Below are 22,533 nucleotides of genomic sequence, written 5' to 3' on the forward strand. Positions count from 1 at the left end.
TGGTTGTTTGCACGTGCCAGCGGTTCCTGTGAGGGAATGGTGGCAATATTAATCGAATGAAATCAATCAACATGTGAGATTTTTAGCGTTTACTTCAACTTCCATGTGCCCGCAATACTATGCAGTAAAACCTGCCTTTGACATAGTTTTCTGCTGCTATTATCGATGGATGGTTCTGGTTGAGTCAGCAACATAGAGGAAGGTTTAAAATGCACTTCCAGCATAAAGTTCAGATTTTTGGTTTGGCAAATAAGGAAGTGAGAAGTAGTAGGATTTCAGGAATATACGTTGCACGAGTGTGCAATTTAGCATCGAGGGAATTTCTAGTAGTAGCCTAGTATAGATCAAAAGTCACGCTGCTAAGTGCTGTCATTTGCCAGATTTACATTGCATCAGAAAATGGTGACATAAAGTTTCATAAAGCCACTTCTATTTGTGTCAACATGTGGCTTCAAGAGCTGACCATTTCTCATCCTGCTTCCGATAACTGCTGCAGTGTGTTATTTTAGTTTAGTTTTTGCAGATTATAAGAAGCTGCTTACTTAAGAAGAGCCAGGCTTAAACCCCATGGGTCTGATCGTGCATTTGTTTGCTTTGGATGAAACTGGAACTGTTTTCCTTGGCAAAGCGCTCCAAAGACATGCTGCAGGCTTGGATCAGGAATTCTATGGAGCAAGTATTCACGCGCACATCCTCAAATACCATCACACTAAGCGCACAATGGTTTGACAGGTGTTCAGAGTGTGTGCGCGATCATATTTGACTCCACATTATAAACACAGGTGGATTCTTCTATTACATAAGCTTGAAAAAGCACTGTAATAACATGGATGAATGCCGTCTCAGGCTTAAAGAGAAAGACTCGAAAATCGGAGTCAAAAGGCAGCCTTCTTTCAGATTTGATTTGATTTGATCTCTGAATGTCGTTGAACCTCTGTTAACTGTGCTTATTCTTTCCTTCATCTGAAAGGTCCTAATTTGCATTGGAGTCTTTTTTTTGTGCCTGCAGCTCAACAGATACCTTGCGGTAATGACATTTTTATCTTCTGAAATTAGCTGGTGCCTCTAAAAGGTGTAGTGTGATTTAGACACACACGCATGCAGCAGAGAGAAAAGAGAAGGAGTTCTAACTATATTTGGATGTGTGACAAGACACAAAGTGGTTGTGTGCTCTCTTGATTGTTGACTTTATAGTGAGTGGTTCTCACTTGTGGCACTATTCTGGCTGTCAGCTCTCAGTGAGTGAGAATAACTCGCCTTATCTACACGGTGTTAAAGAGAGGGGACCTCTTCACCTTTCTTGTCTGCTTGTACTTTTTTCGTTTTGTTTTGGGGTTGTTTTTTTTTCTTTCCAGTGTTCCTCAGTTTTATTGCAGCGGCTTTTTCTCTCTCGCCCCATTTTCCACTCCACAAGATGGTTTTGAGGAAGAAAGGGAGAGAGGAAAATACCAAGCGAGGGAGAGAACGAGAGAGAGGCCTTTGCATATCCTTGTCTTACCTGTAAAACCAGTCCAGACTGAGCTGTACACCAGTACAGAATAAAAGAATAGAAGAAGGGAGGACTCAGATGTAAGGGATTACCCAAAATCACTTGCTGTGGGAAGGACTCCTTGTCTCTCTCTATCAGTCACACACATCTGGACGCACCCATTTGAATTTCATGTTGTCTTCATTGAGGACATGCACCTAATCTACATAATCTGCCTGATAATTCAGCACATTCCCAACGGTTTCTGCAACTAGGCGAGCAGTATCGTACTGCACCCTTGGTAATTTTCATAATGACACACTGACACTCCCACACGTTCTCACTCGCACAAACACACTCACTGAATGTAAACCTCTCAGTTGAATTTGTCTGTCTTTGTTTCACAAAGAGCTTAGCTGTGTGTCACCGTTAAATCCAAATTTCAAAATAAAACGTAACCTATTACAGTGTTAGGTATGTTGAAGTTTTAATCTTGGCAACAAGAAGTCTTGGAGTTCTGTGCACATTTAAACACACAGAGTAGTTACTTTGTTACCCTTGACTGGAAGATGTGGGCACCGTTTTGTTTTAGTATAAAAGTCTGCCGATGCTGAATGCACGACCACGTTGTTTTCTGAATGTTGGTCTCAGATTTAGTGTAAGGCTAAAAAAAACACATTAACAAGAAGCACAGCTCACTCTCTGGGCAGTATTTACTGTTAAGGAAACAGTACTATCGTTTATATATATATATGTGTGTGTGTGTGTGTGTGTGTGTGTGTGTGTGTGTGTGTGTGTGTGTGTGTGTGTGTGTGTGTGTGTGTGTGTGTGTGTGTGTAACAAAGAAAGAAAGAGAGAGAAAATCAGGAGTAAATTCTGTTCTTTTTTCAAAAATGAACACTAAAAAAAACAAAAACTGCAGTTTTATATAAATATCAATATAAATTCAACTTTTTTGTGAAAATATATTTTGTGTGATATGCACCAAAGCTAATTTGCAAGAATTTCCAGCATGTACACAACTGCAGATTTTCCCCCTCTGGTTGCCTACGTAAACCAGAGCCACACCTGCTCCGGTGGAGGAAGCATAAATTCACCTGCAGAGCCTCACTGCTTCAGTCACATACCTGGGAAAGGCTGAGCTAGTTTGACTGCAGCTCCCAAGCACCCATCTGTGCTGTCATTATGGAGGCTAAGCAGTATCCCATAAGCATCCATCTAGTTGGAGTACTGCAGAAGGAAAAGACCAAAGTAAGCAGCAAAGGATTTTTCACTTTCCTGGTTCTATGTGTGGGTATTTTTATTAAATAAAATGCGTGCCTCTCCTGAGAAAAGCTGCCTTTTCTTTTCCAGTTTTACAAGACTTCTGTGCTTTGGTCCGACGAGAGCAGTGTTGTGATTTACAGACGTTTTCGAGAATTCATGAAAATGCACGTGAGTATAAAACACCTTCTTTCTTTTGTTTTTTCCAAGTTGCACATATCCAGGTAACTTTTGTTTTGTTACTCAAATTATTTCTCACAGAAACAACTGAAGAAAGCATTCCCACCTGCAAACAAGCTGAGAAAATCTGACAGAATTGTCCCCAGATTTCGAGGTATGTTCGGGTCATGTAGACCACACTTGCTGCTTTACAAGAATCGCATGGTTCACTTACAGACCGATGGGATTGTAACTAAAATCGTTCTCTGGGATTTCAGAGGGGAGGGTGAAGCAAAAAAGTCGAGGGAAAGCCCCAACCAAGTCACTGGTGCGCTTGAAATATTTGCAGAAATATTGCAATGCAGTCCTGTCCTGTGACCAGCGAGTGACTCAGTCTGCAGAGCTCATCCAGTTCTTGAACCCTAAAGACCAGGACCTGCAGCCGGACTTTGCCAAAAACGGGTACGGCTAAACATTTATTACACAATAAATGTTTTATAATAGCTTTTAGTTAAAGTTACCCACACAGATCTAATTTAGGGACCGTAACATTTGCAAAATCTTGTATCTGCAGGTTCAATCTTCTGAGTGCACGAGTACATAAATAAATATGTATAATGCAAGATGAATGCATGACTCTGACATTGTGCACGTCTGTGTTGCTCTTCCTCCTCAGCATCATCATCATGCCCCCGGAGGATGAACTCAGAAGCGAAGGACTTCACGCAAACGCCGGTGAAGTGACCCAGCCGTTTATCACAGAAGCATACACGTGTGTCGCCCCGTATGACACCAAAGACTCCAAGAACAAACCTTTGAAAGTAGCCAAGGGTGACAAACTCGATGTGGTCATCAAAGACAAAGGAGGTGAGCCGACAGCTTTCAGTTAACACGGATAACTCAATGTGAGCAGTAAAATGCATGTTTCTGGTGATTCAGGATGGTGGCTGGTGGAGACTGAAGACAGGCGGATGGCCTGGTTTCCTGCACCCTATCTGGAGAGGACAAATGATGATAATGAAGATCATGAGGAGATTCCTGAAAAAGGTACACATAGCTACAGTTTTTCTTGTACCCTTTCTCACGACATTGCACTCTCATTATGTATTTCCTTATTCAGTGAATATCATTCATATTGCAAAGCATTATGTCTAATCCTTCATTCTCTCTCCAGGAGCACTCTACACTGCAGTCAAGAGCTACAAGGCCACCAAAACTGACGAGGTGACCGTAACCATAGGTGCTGTGGTGGAAGTCCTGCAGAAGTCTGAAAATGGCTGGTGGCTCGTCAGGTATTCTAGCCTGGGCTGAAACTTTTATTTCAAGTTATTTTGTTACAGATTCTTGCAAGCCATGAGAGTTGCAGCCACCCAGATCTTTCTCTGTGACTGCCAAAAAGCCAGAAACACAGGTTGGGTCGCATGAACATTAGTACGCAACGATGAACAGCTGATAAAAGAAAAGACAGGCTCAGTGAGTGTCACTGCCCTGTCAACCAATCAGCAGAGGCAACTCAAATGAGATGAATAATCTATTTTAAGCACAGACAGTTAATGACCGATTATGTTTTCATGGTAATTTCCTTTGAAAAAGAAATTTAAATCTCTTCCGAATTTAAAAAAGAATAAATAGAAGAATTTTGTACCATAGCGCAGCCTGATTTAACTGGATTTCTTTCATAACATCGGTTGTCATGGCTTAAAGTTTCACAAAAGGCCTGACACTTGTTATGTAGCCATGTATGTGGAAATAAAAGAACGATGCATGATTTCCAATTTTAAATTACTTTGATTTCTTCATTCTTGTCATCTAACAGATCCAGTGGGAAAATGGGTTACATTCCCACCATGATACTGCAGCCCCACCGCTACCCTCATATTCATAACACTTCCCATCACCTGGATCAGCGCCGCCACACTTCCCTTCTCGTTCCATCCTCGAATCTGGAACAGCACTCCCAACTGAGCCTCTCCCAAGGAAGCCTGCTGCAACATCCCCCCGTAAGGTCTTCGTCACCTCTCCTGATCCTGCCGGAGAGTAGGCAGAGGTCTGCGTCTCTTGAGGTTTTGTCTGAACAACCTCATGCACAGCCTGCTGCAAACAGTACCAGTGCTGCTACCGATATCTCCACTTCACCCACCTCTCCCTCTCACCCTCCTCCGCCCGTGATCACGGTGAAGATGGATGGAGAGGACGAAGAACGCGTCCTCTCCAGGAGTCAGACGGAGGATAGTGAGGATAGCTTTATGAGCGACAGCACCGACTTCAGCTTCAGTGACGACTCCAGCTTTAACTCGTCCCTGAACCTGAGCCCCACTGCCAATGATGAATGGCTGCGTCTCAGCCGCACGCCTCCACCGGGGACGAGCAACACCCTCAGCCCAACGAGCGGCCCAGGGGGGAGGCTGATCTCGAGTGTCTCTGATCCCACGCTCTACAAATCACCCAAAATACCCAAGGTGCCACCCAGACCGAGCGCCCAGGAGATCCTCTCCCGGTGTACTTCTGTCACCCGCAAGAATGCAGCAAAAGGTGCTCTGTCACCCAAGCTGAGATCATCAGCCGATAAAGTTCCTGTTTGAAAAGTAAAGCTTTATTTTTGTCACTGTTGAAGTGATAAAAGTACAGAAGAACAACTGTTCTTTTGTTTTAGATGATTAGATGAATATGTGATGGCTCCTGTATCATCACCACTTTGACCAATCGATCATTTAACATGCCTCGTTTTATTTTCCATACTGGAAGCCTTGTGTTGTGCCTTATATGCATATAGTCTGTGTAGATTCCACAAACGATGGCTCTTCTGCTCATTTTGACTGCAGGAAAAGTAAATGTTTGTCTGCATACCAGTGTGTGGAAGTTGTTTAAATTCCTGTTGAAAAACCTTCGCAGCCTATCCCGCCGCCTGCGCGTGCGGATAGTCAACAAACACACACTTCATTATCTGATCTGGGTGCACTCGTGTTACTGAGTAGCTGAGAGCAAATAAAAGCATTTTGGGGAACTCAACCTGTTTGTTTTGGCATGTTTCACATCTAAACCTTGTTTCAAACACATGAAGTTAGAAGGAAAATGTTGCAGTTCGGTTTTGAATGTCATAAAATCAGAGGCTTAGAGGACAATCTCGCCCTTGCTTGGGTTTCCTCCAAGAGCGCCGGCTTCACCTGTCATTTAAAAGCATGATAGGTTTACTTCTTGATTCCAAGAGTCAACTAGGGTTAAAACTCTAGTTGAGCTGGTTTATTCAATACTGACATTTCCCATAATGGAACTAATAATACACCTTTAGACATCCTGCTTTTGCTTTCATACCTTCAGCTTGTTTTACACTTTCAGGGGCCTGTGCTGCAAAAACCTGGATGAACCAGGAAGATAAAGCTGTATCTAAACTAAAGGACATTTTTCAGCCGTTTTCCATGCTGAGCATGAATCCTCAAGAACTGCAGTCCTTATCTAAAGCCTGCCAGGAAACCACAACTCGTGCTGGCGCTCACTCACATAGCAGATGGTCTGGTTCTTGTGCATTTTAGGCACTTTATAAAACATGCCTCATTCACCTATTGACACACATTTGTATGAATGTGTGTCAATGGGTGAATTGACACTTTTTTCTACGCCTGTGCATCAAGTGAATGCCATGGGTTCAAATTTAATTTACTCCCTTTGTAGCTATTTTATTTTAATAAAAATGTGACTCCTTTTAAATCAAACATTGTTTATTTTATTAACATTTGCAGAGAAGACAAAATACTCCACGGTTATATGAGGAAACTGCTGTCTGGGTTACATAAAAGTGTGTTCATTTAGTTGAGCTGGTAGATCAGGACATTGCACTACTGCAGAACAACACAATGGCATGTGGTGAGTGTGAAGATGGTCCAGGTTTCCTCCTCCTGCGCGTCCCCTTTTCCTCTTTTTTGTCTGAAGAAGTCAGGGTCATTAAAATCTGCATGGAGGAGCTGATGCTTTGGCACATGACTTAAAGTCTGTAGAGAAGCCGTCCTAACAAATGTTATCATTTCACATCTGAACTGTCTCCAGCTGCCAATAATCTGAGATAAGAAAACCTATTGTTTCCAAACTGATTCCTGTCAGCTGGCAAAAGTCTGGCACTGTTGAGCCGAAGAAACCGGGAGACCTTTTGTCTTTTTAACTGTCGTTTCCTCCTCCTGGTCTTCCTCTTCAGAGCTCTCCTCGCTCTCAGAGTGGTGCTTGCCGTTAGTTTTGTGGCTTGCTCCGTTTTCCACTCGCCCGTTGTCGGTGGAGGCTTTGTTGGTGGCACTGACATCCTCGAGCTCCTCTTCATCTTCAACACAGGAATCTGGATCTTCGTCTTGTTCACCGTCGCTGTCGTTGCCTTCGTCTCGTCTCTCGTCGCTGCCGCTCTTTTTCTCCTTGTCAATCACAAAGAAAGGCTGAGCCTGTGCCAGAGGTGTCGTATCCATGTCTTCATCTTGGCCCGTACTGGAGAAGATATAACAGCATAAATTAGGCTGACAAACTAAAAATATTTTCATTTAATAACCTCACATAGCTAATTACACATAGCATGTTTCCAGCTTTGGTTTAAGGCTGCTCCTGCACTACATTTGGAGAGCCAAACGGTCAAATATGCTGTTAAAAGTTGACACCTCATTCATGTCAGCGGGTCTTCATTCTAATTAGATTGGAAAACAAAACAAACACAAACTTAAATCTGATTTTGTGGTGAAATTTTCCTTTAATATAACAATTTGCTTTGAAACCACAAACAAGCAGCACGAGAGTCAATATTAGAAAGGTGCCAGTGTTGTTTCGGAAACACCGGGATTCAGTCAACATTCAGCGTGGTGATTTGTCAAAGCGTTCAGAGCAGAGTCTCACCTGGACGGCGCTCCGGCCACTCTCATTTTCTGCCACATGTAGTTCAAGAACATGGAGGCCTGCAGCAGACGCCCAATCCTCTGCATGTGTCTCTCTGTGGGGAAAATGACCATAAATAAATAAAAAAGAAAGTAAAAAGTCTGTTAATTTACAACAGTTATTTTTTCCATGTAGGAAAATTGATTGTACTCATGTATATCATGTTTAATAAACATGGCATAAAGACCAAAACATCCTTTTTTCTATTGTCTATCCAGTTTCTCTAATTAACCACATACTACAATCAAACCCCTGCAGTCTGAACTCTTTACATAACATTGCACACACCTAATTTTCACAGAACGCTACAAGGAAAGGGTCACACTTTCAGTTTTCATTCCTTTAACTCTAGTGTTCTATTCCGTATATGAGACACTTATTTGTACGTTTCTGAGTGTTTCTAAAGTTTAGATCAATCTGTGGCCACTTTGAGTAAATAATCAGAGTAAAAGCTTTTTCTTCTTTTTTGTCTGATGCAGTTTTGGTCTCTGTTCGTCAAAGCACTCGTTCCCCCTCCTAACCTGTGTATGGAATGAGGCCCTCAAGGTGTGATCGGGCTCCCTGGTACTGCAGCAGCTCTTCGGGGGGCAGGTGTGTGAGGAGCACCTGTAGGACAGCCTGGGCATTCAGGCAGTTCCTGGCGTTGGTGTTCCACACCACACAATAGCGCAGAACTGACTCTGAGTGGATCCAAGAAAACAGAGGAAAGAAATAAGGAAACTTCTGTATCACTGTCTGAAATGACAGGTATTAGTATTGTGTAAAAACACAGTCATTCTCTTTTTAACAGGCTACCTTTTTGATCCTGTCGAAGCTTCAGCAGCGTCTTTTCCAACAGCTCGGAGCTATTCTCTCCTTCACGGATCGCTGGAAGCAACATGGGACAACTAGTCAGAGTCAGCAGACAGTCTGTTCATATAGGGTCTGACACATGGACTCAGCAAACTCTCTCCAGAGTCCATCCATTCAGCTGTGTCGATAGCTCAATGTTTGTCTCACTTACGGCTGTTCTTGGCAATGGCACAGTTTTGTCTGGTGCCATCTGAATGTCATGATTTCTCAAAAAAACAAACTTGCAGCCAGTGACATGAAGACACCTCCAAAGCAAACTGTGAAACACCAACTATGAACCATTTTATTTTTGTCCAACTATCCTGGTGTGTTCAAATTATACTATAAACAGTGGAAGGATTAAACTACCAAACAAACCAAAAAACTCCTTCTGTGGAAGCCAATCAAACATGGTGTGAAAAATGAGCATTGCTGTTACAAAACAGGACATTTTCTTCCATTTCGATGAAATTGCTTTGTACTAACACAAATAAGTAGTGCAGCAAATCCAAAATACTGAGACGTTACAGCTTCAGATTAACAATATGTCACTGCAGTTTTAACTACATGTCACTGAACAAAAGAGAGTGAGCGCAGAAACGAGGTGTGTGTTATTATATGTTCACAGACCCACTGTTTGCCAGAGCTGCATGTGTCAGTGCTCGAGTGACTCAACGTTTAAAACAAAGCAGCCGTACAGAAGAAAAATAACAACATTCCAGGTAACCACAGGTGAAAAGCTAAAGGACAGGCGTAGATGAGCATCTAATTTGGACTTTACATGCACACAGCTAATCAAAGTCAGACACTAAAGACCAAAGTGTGATAGATCCGTGTGACAGAGTCGGTACCTTTGATAACAGTGAGCACGGTGTGAGGCTGGTCCAGTGAGATGGCGAGACCCAAGGCCTTCAGATATTTCTTCCCGTGGAGCAGATTGGACAGCTCTTGCTGCCTTCAGACACAACAAACATACAGGTGTGGGTTCGTAGGCAGAGACACAAACACACACGCACACACCTGTACATACTGCAGGGAATTTGTATCATGATCACTTACTGACAGCCTGTAGGCCTCTTTTTCCCCATCATAACAGAAAAAGTTATTATAGCTCATTGCACAGACTATCCATTTACCGTGGACTCACTAATGGTGGAAACATAGAAACTTTCCTGTCATTTATTTATTTTTCTGTCAATTACTTTGGAGTAATATGAATGGAAATGAGGGTGGGCAGTCTGTATCAATAGGGAACGCTGTAAAACGTAATAAAGAAAGAAAATATAGTTAAAAATGATTGTTTCAGATAGTTGATGAACTGTGGGCCGGAATTTGTGGGAATCATGCAAAGCTACTTTAGCAAGAATAAAAACATGGAGCTGAAATGTACTCTTTAAAAGTGCAAATTAACATTTAATACAGAAATAAATTCTTTATTGTTTCACATACTGCAAACCTAAAGTTTTTTGTGCTTATCAGAACAGCAAAGCACGCACTCCCACACTCATACTTTACTGACAGCTTTGACCTGCGAACCTCCACAGCCAAGCAAATCACAAAAACCATCTGAGGGACTTGCTGACAGGCAGGATGTCAAAACAGATGGAAAAACAAAAGCAGATCATGTCTGAGTGATGTTGAGTGATCCTTTCCACACGCCTAAAAGCAAAACAAAGAGTGTGTCCACCCCTGCAGACGGAGTGGAGAGGAGGATGGATGGTGCAGGTGTGCCTGTTCTACGATAGTAAATCCCTCTTCTTGCTGTCAGAGATGTCGTGTGCAACTTACTTGAGTATCTGATCTTCCTGTTTCGCCTGCTCCTCTGCCAGCTCTATTTCAGTCACATCCTAGATGTGCACAACAGAGAAAACTGTAGATCTACTGAACACACATTTTTTTTTAAAACACAGAAAGGGAAAATAAATTTTAAAAAAGCAAACATTACCACCTAGATAAGATGTGCACTGAATCCCTCTTAAGGGATACTTCAGAAGGTAAACTCCCTACTGTCACAACAACACAGCTACCTGACTGTAGGGCTGCACGATTAATCGTTAGAAAATCGCGATCTCGATTCATACTTATGTGCGATCTCATTTCCAAATGACAACGATTTAATAAAAAAGAAAAAAAAGAAAAAAAGACGACGACGATTGTACCGCATTTTGATCCGGGACGTAATCTGCATGAAAACAAGCGCTCACTCTTCCTGCTCAACAAATGACAAGGGCGGAGCCTTATACCACGTGATACAGAAGCTGTGCCGTGTGACGCTAAAATTAGCAGGGAAAAAACAACGGAGAGCACGTCAGGGATGACGAGAAAGTGACAGGAGAAAATCCGTCCCGGTCAACCACCCAAACATCAATAATGGGAACCTTATACAGCGCTTCCCTATACACGTCGGACTTCCGCAGGCACAAAGAAATTACGGAGGCTATCACTTATCACCTGACCAAAGATATGGCTCCCATCAACACTGTGCAAAACGAGGGATTTAGGAAAATGATCAACACCCTAGACAAACGCTACACAGTGCCGTCCCGCAACTATTTTTCTATTGTTGCACTACCTGCTCTATACACGCAGCGTCGAGCAACGGTGGAGACGGAATTTCAAGCAGTACAACATTTTGCAGCAACAACAAAACGTGAGACATTTATTGTTTTTATGTTTATTTATTGTTTTTATGTTCAGTCTCAACTGTTACGAAGTTGATGTGCAGTTAATAAGTGCAATAAATGTTTATATTGGAAAAGAAAATCGTGAGAGAATCGTGATCTCAATTCTAAGCCAAAAAATCGTCGTGATTCTCATTTTATGCAAAATCGTGCAGCCCTACCTGACTGATCACTTTGTGCAAATGGTGATTAAAAAAAAACAACCAAGGAGTGAAGTTAAGTGCCTGCTGAACATGGAAAGTATTTATTAACTGTTAAAAAACCCCAAAACAATTCTTCAAGTTACGGTAAAACTTCCTCTCATTGTCCATTTCAATCTTTATTTAACTTTGTGGATTACACCATGAAATCCATTGTATAATTGTGACGCAGTTTTTAGGTTAAGTCATAGAGAAAATAGCAACACTAATGGAAAAACAAGTGAAACTCTTCGTTTTGGTGGTCAGTATTTGTTTAGAAGACTGACTGCTAAGTGTTTAAGGCCAAAGTTACCTTCCCTTCTTATTCCCTATCCAGCTGGAGGCTAGCAGCCGAATGCTACTTACCGACCACACGGTGATGTTAGAGTCTGCTGAGCCAGTAACCATCTTGTCATCCTTGCGACTGGCGTGGAGACCCCACACTTTGTCCTGGTGGGCATCCAGTGTCTTCACACACTCATTGGTCTTGATGGTCCACAGCTTCACTAAACCATCGGAGCCACTATGGAAAACAATTATTAATTACTGTGTGGAAACCAGACACAGCATGAAAAACTGGCATAGCTACCATTATGTCATTTGTTGGGTTTCCACAGTCATGCTTTGAAGCCTTGAAATGAGCATATCCGCTGTTGCCACAATCAGACCACGGATCAGGATACGTCTGACTGTGAAACCACTGTCTAATGATTTGTTGATTACAAGTCATTCACCAATGTATTTATAATATGTGATCCTCCTTTATGAAACAATGTGATCCTCCTTTATGAAACATAGTATGACCAAGATTTAAGAGACAAGCTAGATTTTTTTTTTTGTCATTTTCTCCCCGTTTCCCTTCCTTAAAAACAGCTTCTTGACACTCTACCCTTCCACTGACCATTTCTGATGAGACTTCAGTGAACAGTAGTTGGATCAACAGAAAGGCCAGTGCATCTCACAGATCCCGTCTCCCATATTTGCTGAATTTTTCCCTCCCCTCATCGACCTGACTTTCAGATACTGCAAACCTGCTGTAGATAGATTCTTCTGTCCTCCACTTATTTCCTCACTTTTTTAAGGACTCACTGCAAATCACAGCAACTTTTTTAGCTCATAGCACTTTGGAAATAAACTTGTTGGTGCAAAAGCACTTTTCTTTTTTTTTTTTTTTTTTAAACGTGGTATTATATTGGTTCTCTATTATCTATTGGATATAATTATGAGTTAGGTGTCATTTTATGCTTGAATTATTCATTAGGTCAGTGTACCTGTACTCTATTCTGATTTCTTGTACTCTTGCAAACAACAGGGAACAATAAAGATGGAAACAAAGATACAATTAATGGTTCCCATAATTTTCTCAATCTCTGCCATCTATAAACACCAAACCTCTGAAAGATATTTCTCACTGAGACACAGACAAGCCTCTTGACCTTTCAGCTTTGGTTTTAAATTACAGGGTTTGTTTCATTGTCTTACTATAAATGAGGAAGCTTTGCAAACTACGACAGATTCATATCTGAAATAAGATGAGAAACAAAGCCATGATTTTTAAAGTCTGGATTGGGCATTCACATCGATCCGCAGCGTGGGCGTGTATTTGGTTTCGTGTTCGGTGCGTTTACCTGGTGAGCAGCTGAGTGCCTCGGCTCACAAAGATGACCTTAAGAACCGATGCATCGTGGCCCTCAAATGTCTTTAAAAAAGTAGTAAGAACAGGGGGAGAAACAATGAAGCAATATAGCTACAAATTAGACCTCACTAATGTCTGAACATGATTACTTTTATGCAACACCATAAGACTGCTGTGATTCTGACACGTGGACAGTAAATGTCCCACCTTGAGGCAGCTGAAGTCTTGCAGGCTCCACAGCTTGGCTGTGCCGTCTGCAGAGGTGGTGGCCAGCACTTGGTCCACAGGAGAGAAGCAAACGGCCCAGACGCCACGGCGGTGGCCCCGAAACACCCCCAGCAGGCTCACTGTTCCCTCCCCCGTCAAGGACCACAGCTTGGCTGTGCGATCCTGGGAACCTGAAGCCAGCAGCTTGTCATTGGGTGATACGGCAACACTGTTTACATCCTGGAGACATGACGTGGAAGGTAGAGGAGAAAAGGACCAGACGTTTTAACAAAACTGATGCGCTTCCTATAAATGAAGGTTTGAATGAGTACATGTATTTTTTTTTTAAAAGACTGAAGTAATAACTGAATTGGGATCAACTAATGTGATAAAGTTTCCAAAGAAATTCATGATCTCCACTCCTGTTGCCACACTGCCTGCAGTTCCACCTTACTCTTGAGTAACCAATATCCTACTTCGGTTTAACCGACTATTAACTGACTTTTAATTGCTCTATTATGCTGCCAAGTAAGATGAGGGCAGGTGTAGCAGGAAAGATTACTTTCCAGCATCGTCCTGGAAATCAGATCCACGATCAGATTTTTCTGCATTTCCTTATCAGAAGAGGCCAACTAGCTTAAAGCTGTTTACATAACTGGTGGCTGACTCACACATCTGTGTGTCTTATTATACACAACATCTGTGGAGTTATTTAAAAAAGAAGCATCATAATCTAAATTCTTCTTGTTTTAAATTATATTTAAATAACAGTTACTGACTCGCAGTCATATGGCTCCTCTAACCTTCCTGAGTCAGGTGTTTTGCAGAATATGAAGATGCCACAGTGAAGCCTTTAAACAAAAAGAATTCAAGGGATGAGTGGGTAAGTGGGTAAATAAGACATATTTACCCATTAGTCTAATACAGAGAGATGGCCAGTCTTTACTCATGTTTTCTTGGCTTCCTGCAACTATGAATGCTTGTTATAAGTCACAGTAATTGACCAAGTCAAAATGTTGAGTGACTAAAGTTAAAATTGTACTTCTCAGGGAACCAGACAAATGAAATTTTATTTTGGGCAGTCAGCAAACCCTTCAAGCATTTTTTTATAAATCAGATTTGACTGGTGATTCTTTACATGTGGTTTTTATATCCTAGAGACCACTGATTATGACTCTCTCCTTAATTTATTTAGACCTAAGCTGTTCCCAAGATGGCAGCTACACGGTGACCGTGAACCTGTCCTGCAACTTTAATGTGCTGGACAAAATGGACAAGATCTTCTTGGACTGTGACCAGAACGTTCTGCCTTGTACCTTATCATGTGCTTTCTCTGTGGCGCGGGCAGTTAGCTGATGGATGCCTCCTTCTGCAGAGCAGTCTGCAGGTAGATCCCACACCTTCACGGTACAGTCCTGACTACCAGTCGCAACGAATGATGCCTTCATCCTAGGCACAAGCACAAAGACAAGGGCAGATGCACATACAGTCATTTCCCCCTTCAATTTGTATCTGTGTTGTCACGTGTGTAAAGAAAACCAGCTTATTAGACGGCTTGCAGGCAGAGTGTTACCTGGAGCAGGAGATGGAGCCCACAGCGTTGGTGTGGCCGGAGCCCTGGGCCACACATCGCACCTGACCACTGTCACTGTCCATATGCCACACACGCACTGACCTGTCCTACAGATGCAATATACAAATGTTACTGCTGACCTAATAAAGGGGGGATAGCAGCTTTTGGTCACATATAATATATAATTCTTCGTTCTTTCTTTTAACCGTACCTTTGCACAACTTGCAAAGAGAGATCCTTTTTTGAACACATCCAGTGTGAGGACCGTATCTGAAAAAGATAAGCAGATAAAAAAAATAAGCAGAGATAAAAATCTACCAACCTGCTCAGCAAGTCCCAAAGCTGAGACAACCACATTGTGTCACCTCTGAATTCTTGCGCAAAAACTTGGCAGGAACTTCATTTCTGTTCTTCCAACCTTACTTTAAAAACAGCTGTCCTTAGACTTTTACTTTCTTTTTATTATTAGATTTTGTGCTATACTACATTACGTACATTGTAAGTCTGTTGCAGTTACATCCCCTACAAATAACTATGATGACTTGTTGGCATATGGCAGAGATGTTAAACATAACTGAGTCCTACAGTTGAAATTACAATTATTTATCCTATAATAAGATACCTCAGGAATTAAATGTTTAGTTAAACTTAATTTACATTGAGAGAAAGAGCCGTTTCACTACTCAGGCCCACTCATTGTGGGCTATATGTGGCCCATCATGTAAAATGAGTTTGACATCCCTGCTTTAGTGCTTCTCTAATTCCATGTGGTTGCTGCAGCCTATCACAGGCTGCATCCTAAGCAGGTCATCAGCCAATCAAAGGCTCAACACAGAGACCGACAGCTGCACACTCACAATCAAACCTACAGCCAATTTAGAAACCCCATTTAAACTGACATGCATGTCTCTGGACTGTAGTTTGCTGTACATGAACACACATACTGTAGGTGTTTCCACATGTAAGCATACACACACACTGCCCTCTGCTGGCGACTCACCTGTGTGTCCATAGAGGATCTGGCAGCTGTTGGTGAGCAGCTCAAAAACCTTCAGCTGGCAGCTGTTGGTGGCCACCACGATGTGACTGTCACCTTTTCCCAGAAACTTCACGTCCAGCACCTCGTCACTGTAGCCCACAAACTGAAGCGGGAGGGTGAATAGAGCAACCGAGGAGAGAGTGACCGTTAATTCTAATACGCAGATACACAGAACAGCAAAAAATAGAAACATAGTGAACCTTCTGAGATGATACCAATGTTTAAAATAACAATTACATAGCTGGTGATGATATATTTTATTATTTTTGTAAGATTTTTTTTTACTTCTCTCTTTCTGTGTACCAGGGAAACAAACAATTCCATAAAAAATGATTTATTTTTAATGTGTATGTAAAAGTAAGAAAAAGAAACAACTAACAGATGTTTGAAGCTGTAGTGTGATGTCATGTAAGTATTGGACCTAAGCAGTCCACTAAGACGTGACCCCAGTACCCACTTGCTGCTGTGTGGTGAGAGCAGGCAGCTGATACAGCAGTATGTTGTGCTCTGCAGTGACTGTGGCCAGTCTAGCTGAGGCGGGCAGGTGAAACAGGTATGTCAGACTGCGGGGGTTGTCGTTCTCATCCTCCTCAGAGGCAGAGGGGAGGGTGGAGGGAAGGGTCTGCGTGTAGACACAACGTGCCGTGCTGGCCTCCCACACCCTTAATACACCTAGGAGAAAGAAAGGAGAGAAGATGAGTGACACAGAGGAGATAAAGGACATTTATATAAATATTTGAGGTACCGTATTTTCACGACCATAAGGCGCACTTAAAAGTCTTAGATTTTCTTCAAAAAGTGCGGCGCGCCCTATAGCGCGGTGCGCCCTATGTGTTGTAAGGAGGACGTAGTAGAGAACACCATGAGAACGTTAAAGGGTGAAGTGTGGGCGTTGATCGTATATACCGGGACAATCACACATACCTGTATAAAAGGACAGGTATGTGCATTATGTGGAACATCGTTGTTTTAACAACCCTGAAAATGGCAAAGAGACACGCTTACGAAGCACAGTTTAAACTGAAGGCCATCAGCTACGCGGAGGAACATGGAAATCGAGCAGCGGCGAGAGAATTTAAGATAAACGAATCGATGGTTCGCAAATGGAGGAAGCTGGAAAACAAGCTCCGGCAGGTCAAGAAAACGCAGCTGAGTTTCCGCGGACATAAGGCGAGGTGGCTCGAGTTGGAGGAAAGACTCGAGCGGTGGATCATCGAGCAAAGAGCGAGCGGGAGAAGCGTTTCGACGGTCACCATTCGGCTAAAAGCAGTTTCACTAGCTGAAGAGATGAACATTGAACATTTCCAAGGAGGTCCGTCTTGGTGCTTTCGTTTTATGAAACGGTGCCATTTTTCCATCCGGACCAGGACTACGGTAGCGCAGCAACTTCCAGCGGATTATAAGGAAAAGCTGGCCATCTTCCGCTCCTACTGCAGCAAACACATCGGCGACAAAAACATCCAGCCCAGCCACATCACTAACATGGACGAGGTGCCGCTCACTTTCGACATCCCGGTGAGTCACACTGTGGAGAAGAAGGGGACCAGCACGGTAGCGATACGCACAACGGGGTATGAAAAGTCTTCTTTTACTGTTGTGCTTGGCTGCCATGCTAATGGACAGAAACTGCCACCTATGGTGATTTTTAAGCGAAAGACTTTGCCTAAAGAGAAGTTTCCAGCAGGAATCATCATTAAGGCAAATGAAAAGGGCTGGATGGATGAGGAAATGATGAAAGAGTGGCTGAGGGAGGTGTATGTAAGGAGACCAGGTGGTTTTTTCCACGCATCACCATCGCTCTTAATCTGTGACTCTATGCGTGCCCATCTCACAGCCGATGTGAAAAAACTTGTGAAGCAAATGAACTGTGAGCTTGCTGTCATTCCGGGAGGCCTGACAAAGGAACTCCAACCGCTGGACATCGGTGTGAACCGCCCGTTCAAAGTAAGGCTGCGAGCGGCCTGGGAGCGATGGATGACCGGTGGAGACCACAGTTTCACTAAGAGTGGAAGGCAGCGCCGGGCGAGTTACGCCACAATTTGCCAATGGATTGTAGATGCTTGGGCTAACATGTCTGCTGGCACTGTTGTTCGAGCTTTCGCAAAAGCCGGCATCATTTCCGAGGAGCCGCACGGCACGGAAAGTGACTCTGACGGTGAAGAAAGTGAACCTGGCATGTTTGATGGAGATTTAGCGCAGCTGTTCAATTCAGACACAGAGGATGAGGACTTCCATGGGTTTGATTGATGATAAAAATGTGAGTACCAAACTTTGTTTTGCTCCTGCTTTATTTTTAAATACGCACACTTGTATGCTTGTGTGTTGTTGATGATGACGATTACCGGCAATAGAAATGTGAGTAAGGTACCGAATTCAGGTTTGCTCCCGCTTTATTTTTAAATACGCATACGGTACTTGTATGCGCCCTATGGTCCAGTGCGCCTTATGTGTGTGTTAAATACAGTAAGGGCACACATAACTGAGACTGCGCCTTTTAGCACAGTGCGCCTTATGGTCGTGAAAATACGGTATTTAGCAGCCAGACCTTTGCTTCCAGCTGTGATGAAATGCAAGTCCTTGCTCTTTACTCTGATCTCAGCCAAGTCTGTACTTCCAGGAAGAATTACAACACCCTCCACAGCCTGTAAGATCACATACACACAAATAAAGCTCCAGTTTTCTCCCCAAATGAAGAGCACAAAATGTATTTAAGTTAAAATGAATCTAAATTGACGAGCTTACCTCATAGACTGGAACAGTTCTCTTGGCTTTGCGAGTTTTCAGGTCCCAAACTGTGCAGATCTTGTCTCTGCCAGAACTGAAAGAGCACAGGACTTTAACACACAGCGCTACACAAACAAAAAGGAGTCTGAGGTTGATTTAAAATATCACAGTACCTGACCATGGCGTTACCATCGGGACTGAAGCTGAGAGATGTCACAGCACTGTAGTGGCTCTGCAGGACACACACACACTGGCTGGAGCGCAGGTCCCATATCCGGATGCCACAGTCCAAAGAGGAGGAGAAAAGCTGCAGCAGGTCGGTATTTGGGTGGAACTGGACCAAACTGCACAAAGACACAAAATATTTCCTTTGTTTCTAGTTTCTTCATATTATTGTTAAATCCTGCTACATATGAGCATTTGTAAAAAATACTGGCAGCCACCAGTGCTACCTCTCAACCTCCTGGTAGATAAACCCATTGGTATCAATTTGAAACTTCCACATTGCCTCTTTTAAGTTATCACATTAAAATAATTGTGAGTCCAGTTCATGAGAGAAGGAAGAGCTGAGTGGAAGACTGACAGATGGACTGGTGCGGCAATAGTGTCCATCACAGACACTGTACCAATCTGCTGTGTAAAAGAGTGCACTGAGTATAAAAGCCAGTTGAGGTGGTTTGGGCAACTGATCAGGATGGCATTTCCAATCCAGATGAGAAATGTCATCTCTCCAGCATGTCCTGGGCATGTCCTACTGGGAAGAAGGAGGCCCTGAGACAGGCCCAGGACATGCTGGCTTGGAAGCGCCTTTGTACCTGTTTAGTTTCCTGCCCCTGCAGCCCAGACCCAGATAAGCAGCAGAAAAATGGTATGATATACGAATATACATCATTTTAAGATGAGAGCCTGAGACTTACTGTACAACACCAGATGACCCTTTCAGGTTATGAGTGCAATACTGCTTCACCACATCCCAAAGTTTTATTGTGCCATCACAGCCACCTGCAGGTAAATAAATAGAAACATAATATATATATATATATATATATATATATACACACACACGTAGCAGATATCAGGGAGAAGCTTTTCTTTTTAATAAATCATGTGGTAGCTGACCTGTGGCTAGGAGAGTAGAGGTGGAGTCAAAGGTCATACTAGCTACGGGAACAGTGTGAATAGCCCTCCAGGACCGAGTGCAGTTAGCCTGCCTCCAATCCCACTGCTTAAGCAGCAGCGCCCGGCTGGCTGTTACCAGCATCTGTGGAGAGACACGAAGCAAAGACCAACTGAGTCCTGTTGTACAGGGTGACAGCTGAAAATACTGAAAACACAAATGTGACTGATCTAATGAGAAGTGACTCAGGCATTTCTGTACCTCATCATCACAGCTGAGAGCAAATGACGTGATGTCCTCTTGATCATCCTACCGGAGAAAAAACAACAACAAAATATTCAGACAGGAAACATGGAAGTACATTTTATTCACAAAAAGAAAGAAGACTGATAAATCACCAATGGCAATAGTTAGAATGAGGTTGTTGATATAAAGACAGTAAAGATGCAGTAGCCAAGGTTTCTGTGAGACAAAGGCTCATCACAGCAGGCAGTGCTGTTTAATTTGGCAGATCATTTGGGCTAGATGCCCTTCATGATGTAACCCCAAAGCAATTTGGATCTCTTTCCAAGATGAAACTAGAGATTTTTCAATTGTTAGATGTGCATGAGAATGCAGATTCACTGTAAACATACTAGAGCAGATGTTTATGAAGGTTTATGAGATGTTTTACACGTCCAGCAGGGATGGAGCAATGAGGATCCGCTTTGTGGTTTCTCACAAAATCGCAAAAAAAACAAAACAAAAAAACCCCCAAAACACAGTATCTCATTCTCTGACTGGGAGTTTATGAAAGAGTGTTTGGTGCACTGCTGTGCTAATATGCGCTGAGATAAAAAGAAGCATTTGAGATCCCTCTTGTTACAGTTTACCTGGAGAGGTAAACTGTAACAAGAGGGATTGAGGACACTGAGGAAAATCTTAATTTTTCGGTTAAAAAGGTAAGCGGACAATTTGGACTTTATCTCTTTGGCTCTGATCGAGAGCTGGGATGTCTGCGACACAACCTGGTTAGTCTTCTTTGTATATTACAGAGCAGCAAGGCACTAAGACAGGGAGTGATTTCTTCATGGAGGTAACTGCACACATAGGGTGTTTCTGCCATGGGACAAACTGGCAGGCATTACAACCGATGGCTATCTAAATGTGACAGGAACAATGACAGGTGAAGGAAAAGAGTGACTGAAATTGGTATTTTCCCACTGAATCAGACACCAGGAGGTGTTGTATAAGTCACAGCTACAAATTAACCATGTTGTAGATATAACTAAAATAGTTAACTTCCCCAAAGCAAAAGAGCTGAATCACACTGTGAACAAAAACTCTGAATGATGGAAGTTTAACAAATCCAGATGATGTTCTGTCTGCTGAGATCACCTGTCTGCTGCTCTTCACATTTCAACCTTGGACACAGAACTTGACTGTAATGCACTTGTTCAAGTCCAAAACAGAACTAGATTTCCATCACTCAACAAGAAATCAACAAATGCAGATGAAGTTATTAAACTACAGCTGCAAGTTTAAAGTCTTTTAAATGTTGAACAAACATGCACATTTTGTTCACAGCCATCTCTGGGGATGTTGAATAAACAGTGAAAAAATGTCTGTGCTTTTAGTTAACCTAATTCTCATCATTATTGCCCCGTTGTAACATCTACTTTTACTGGGAGCAGTTTATACAAAATGAAAGAAATGCCAAGCTGAAGTCAGTTCAACTTTTTTGGCGCAGCCCTCCACAAGAGACACAGGTTCTCATGTGGCCCTCTGGTAAAAATAAACTGCCCACCCCTGATGTTAGATGCTGAACTCACATGCTCAACACAGTGAATGATCTTCCCAGTGCTGATCTCCAAAACATTGACTCGAGAGCCACAGGTGCAAAAGATGTATTTCTCATCTTTGCTGATCTGGAAAAAAAGGGGAGAGGTCAGATTTAAGGTAATCTTGGTTATTGTCATACAGACTTAAAACAGATGTGTGAGACTCTGAAAACATCTGTTTGTCATGATTATCAAGAAACAAAGTCAGGACTTTCTTGATTTTGCTGCACTTCCTGTATACCTTGTGCAATTCGCTCAACTTTATACCAGCGCATTGTTACAAAAGTGTCTAAAGTGTCACAAAAGACATTAATAGAAGCTTCACACACAGAGACACACACACACACACACACATCAAAGCCGAGCACCCACCTGCACTTTCCCCCCTTTGTAAAATGGCTCGATCTTGCTGGAAACAGCATAACTGTAAAGGAACAAGAAAACGGCAACAGTGGATTCAACAACTTCATATAACACCTTAGCCTAGCTCGTGTTAGCTTGCTACATGATCTCCAGCTCACACGTGCAGAAAGTAAAACTCACTTGGTTTTGAACTGAAGGTTGGTATTTGCCATCTTGCCCGTGAGAAATGGCCCAAAAAAGAAGTGATGTAGAGAGTACAGGCGGCGTATACTACTTATTTCTCATGTCACACGTTGGCTACAGTCAACACCGCCATCCATCCCGCATGTTGACGGCAGGGTCGCACACGTTGCACGTCATCTGAGCGCACGTCGCGGTGATTGGTCAGACTTCTGTTGTCAACAAATGAACGCACAAACACCAAACTGGTGGTTTTTAAACTTTTAATTTTGACAGTAAACTTTATATAAAGCAAGGGAAAATAATCAGATCTATATGCTTATAGTTTATTTATTTATTTATTTATTTATTTATTTATAAATAATGTAGTTCCTGAGTATCACAACAATAG

At 42.5% G+C, this 22,533-nt stretch overlaps 2 protein-coding genes across 2 annotated transcripts; one reads left to right on the forward strand and one right to left on the reverse strand.

The window, feature by feature from the left end:
* Positions 1-2,575: 2,575 nt before the first annotated feature.
* On the forward strand, positions 2,576-5,899 carry noxo1a (NADPH oxidase organizer 1a). Its single transcript, XM_004558360.3, has 8 exons — positions 2,576-2,719; positions 2,822-2,902; positions 2,993-3,065; positions 3,169-3,352; positions 3,567-3,757; positions 3,830-3,937; positions 4,065-4,182; positions 4,707-5,899. The coding sequence occupies exons 1-8, from the start codon at positions 2,654-2,656 to the stop codon at positions 5,470-5,472; spliced, it is 1,587 nt and encodes a 528-aa protein (XP_004558417.1). The 5' UTR covers positions 2,576-2,653; the 3' UTR covers positions 5,473-5,899.
* A 695-nt stretch (positions 5,900-6,594) lies between these two features.
* Positions 6,595-22,331, reverse strand: tbl3 (transducin beta like 3). The gene is made up of 23 exons (XM_004558361.3): positions 22,143-22,331; positions 21,972-22,023; positions 21,591-21,686; positions 20,041-20,088; positions 19,782-19,923; positions 19,580-19,664; positions 18,836-19,006; positions 18,681-18,756; positions 18,484-18,580; positions 16,396-16,610; positions 15,900-16,041; positions 15,111-15,169; positions 14,900-15,006; positions 14,643-14,775; positions 13,327-13,566; positions 13,112-13,182; positions 11,850-12,006; positions 10,412-10,470; positions 9,475-9,578; positions 8,588-8,659; positions 8,314-8,472; positions 7,754-7,847; positions 6,595-7,354 (listed from the first exon to the last, which is right to left on the reverse strand). Exons 1-23 carry the CDS (start codon positions 22,172-22,174, stop codon positions 6,982-6,984), a joined length of 2,784 nt encoding a protein of 927 aa, XP_004558418.3. The 5' UTR covers positions 22,175-22,331; the 3' UTR covers positions 6,595-6,981.
* Between the last annotated feature and the right edge of the window lie 202 nt (positions 22,332-22,533).

Source organism: Maylandia zebra, linkage group LG4 (genome assembly GCF_041146795.1).
Source record: "Maylandia zebra isolate NMK-2024a linkage group LG4, Mzebra_GT3a, whole genome shotgun sequence".
Lineage (NCBI taxonomy): Eukaryota > Metazoa > Chordata > Actinopteri > Cichliformes > Cichlidae > Maylandia > Maylandia zebra.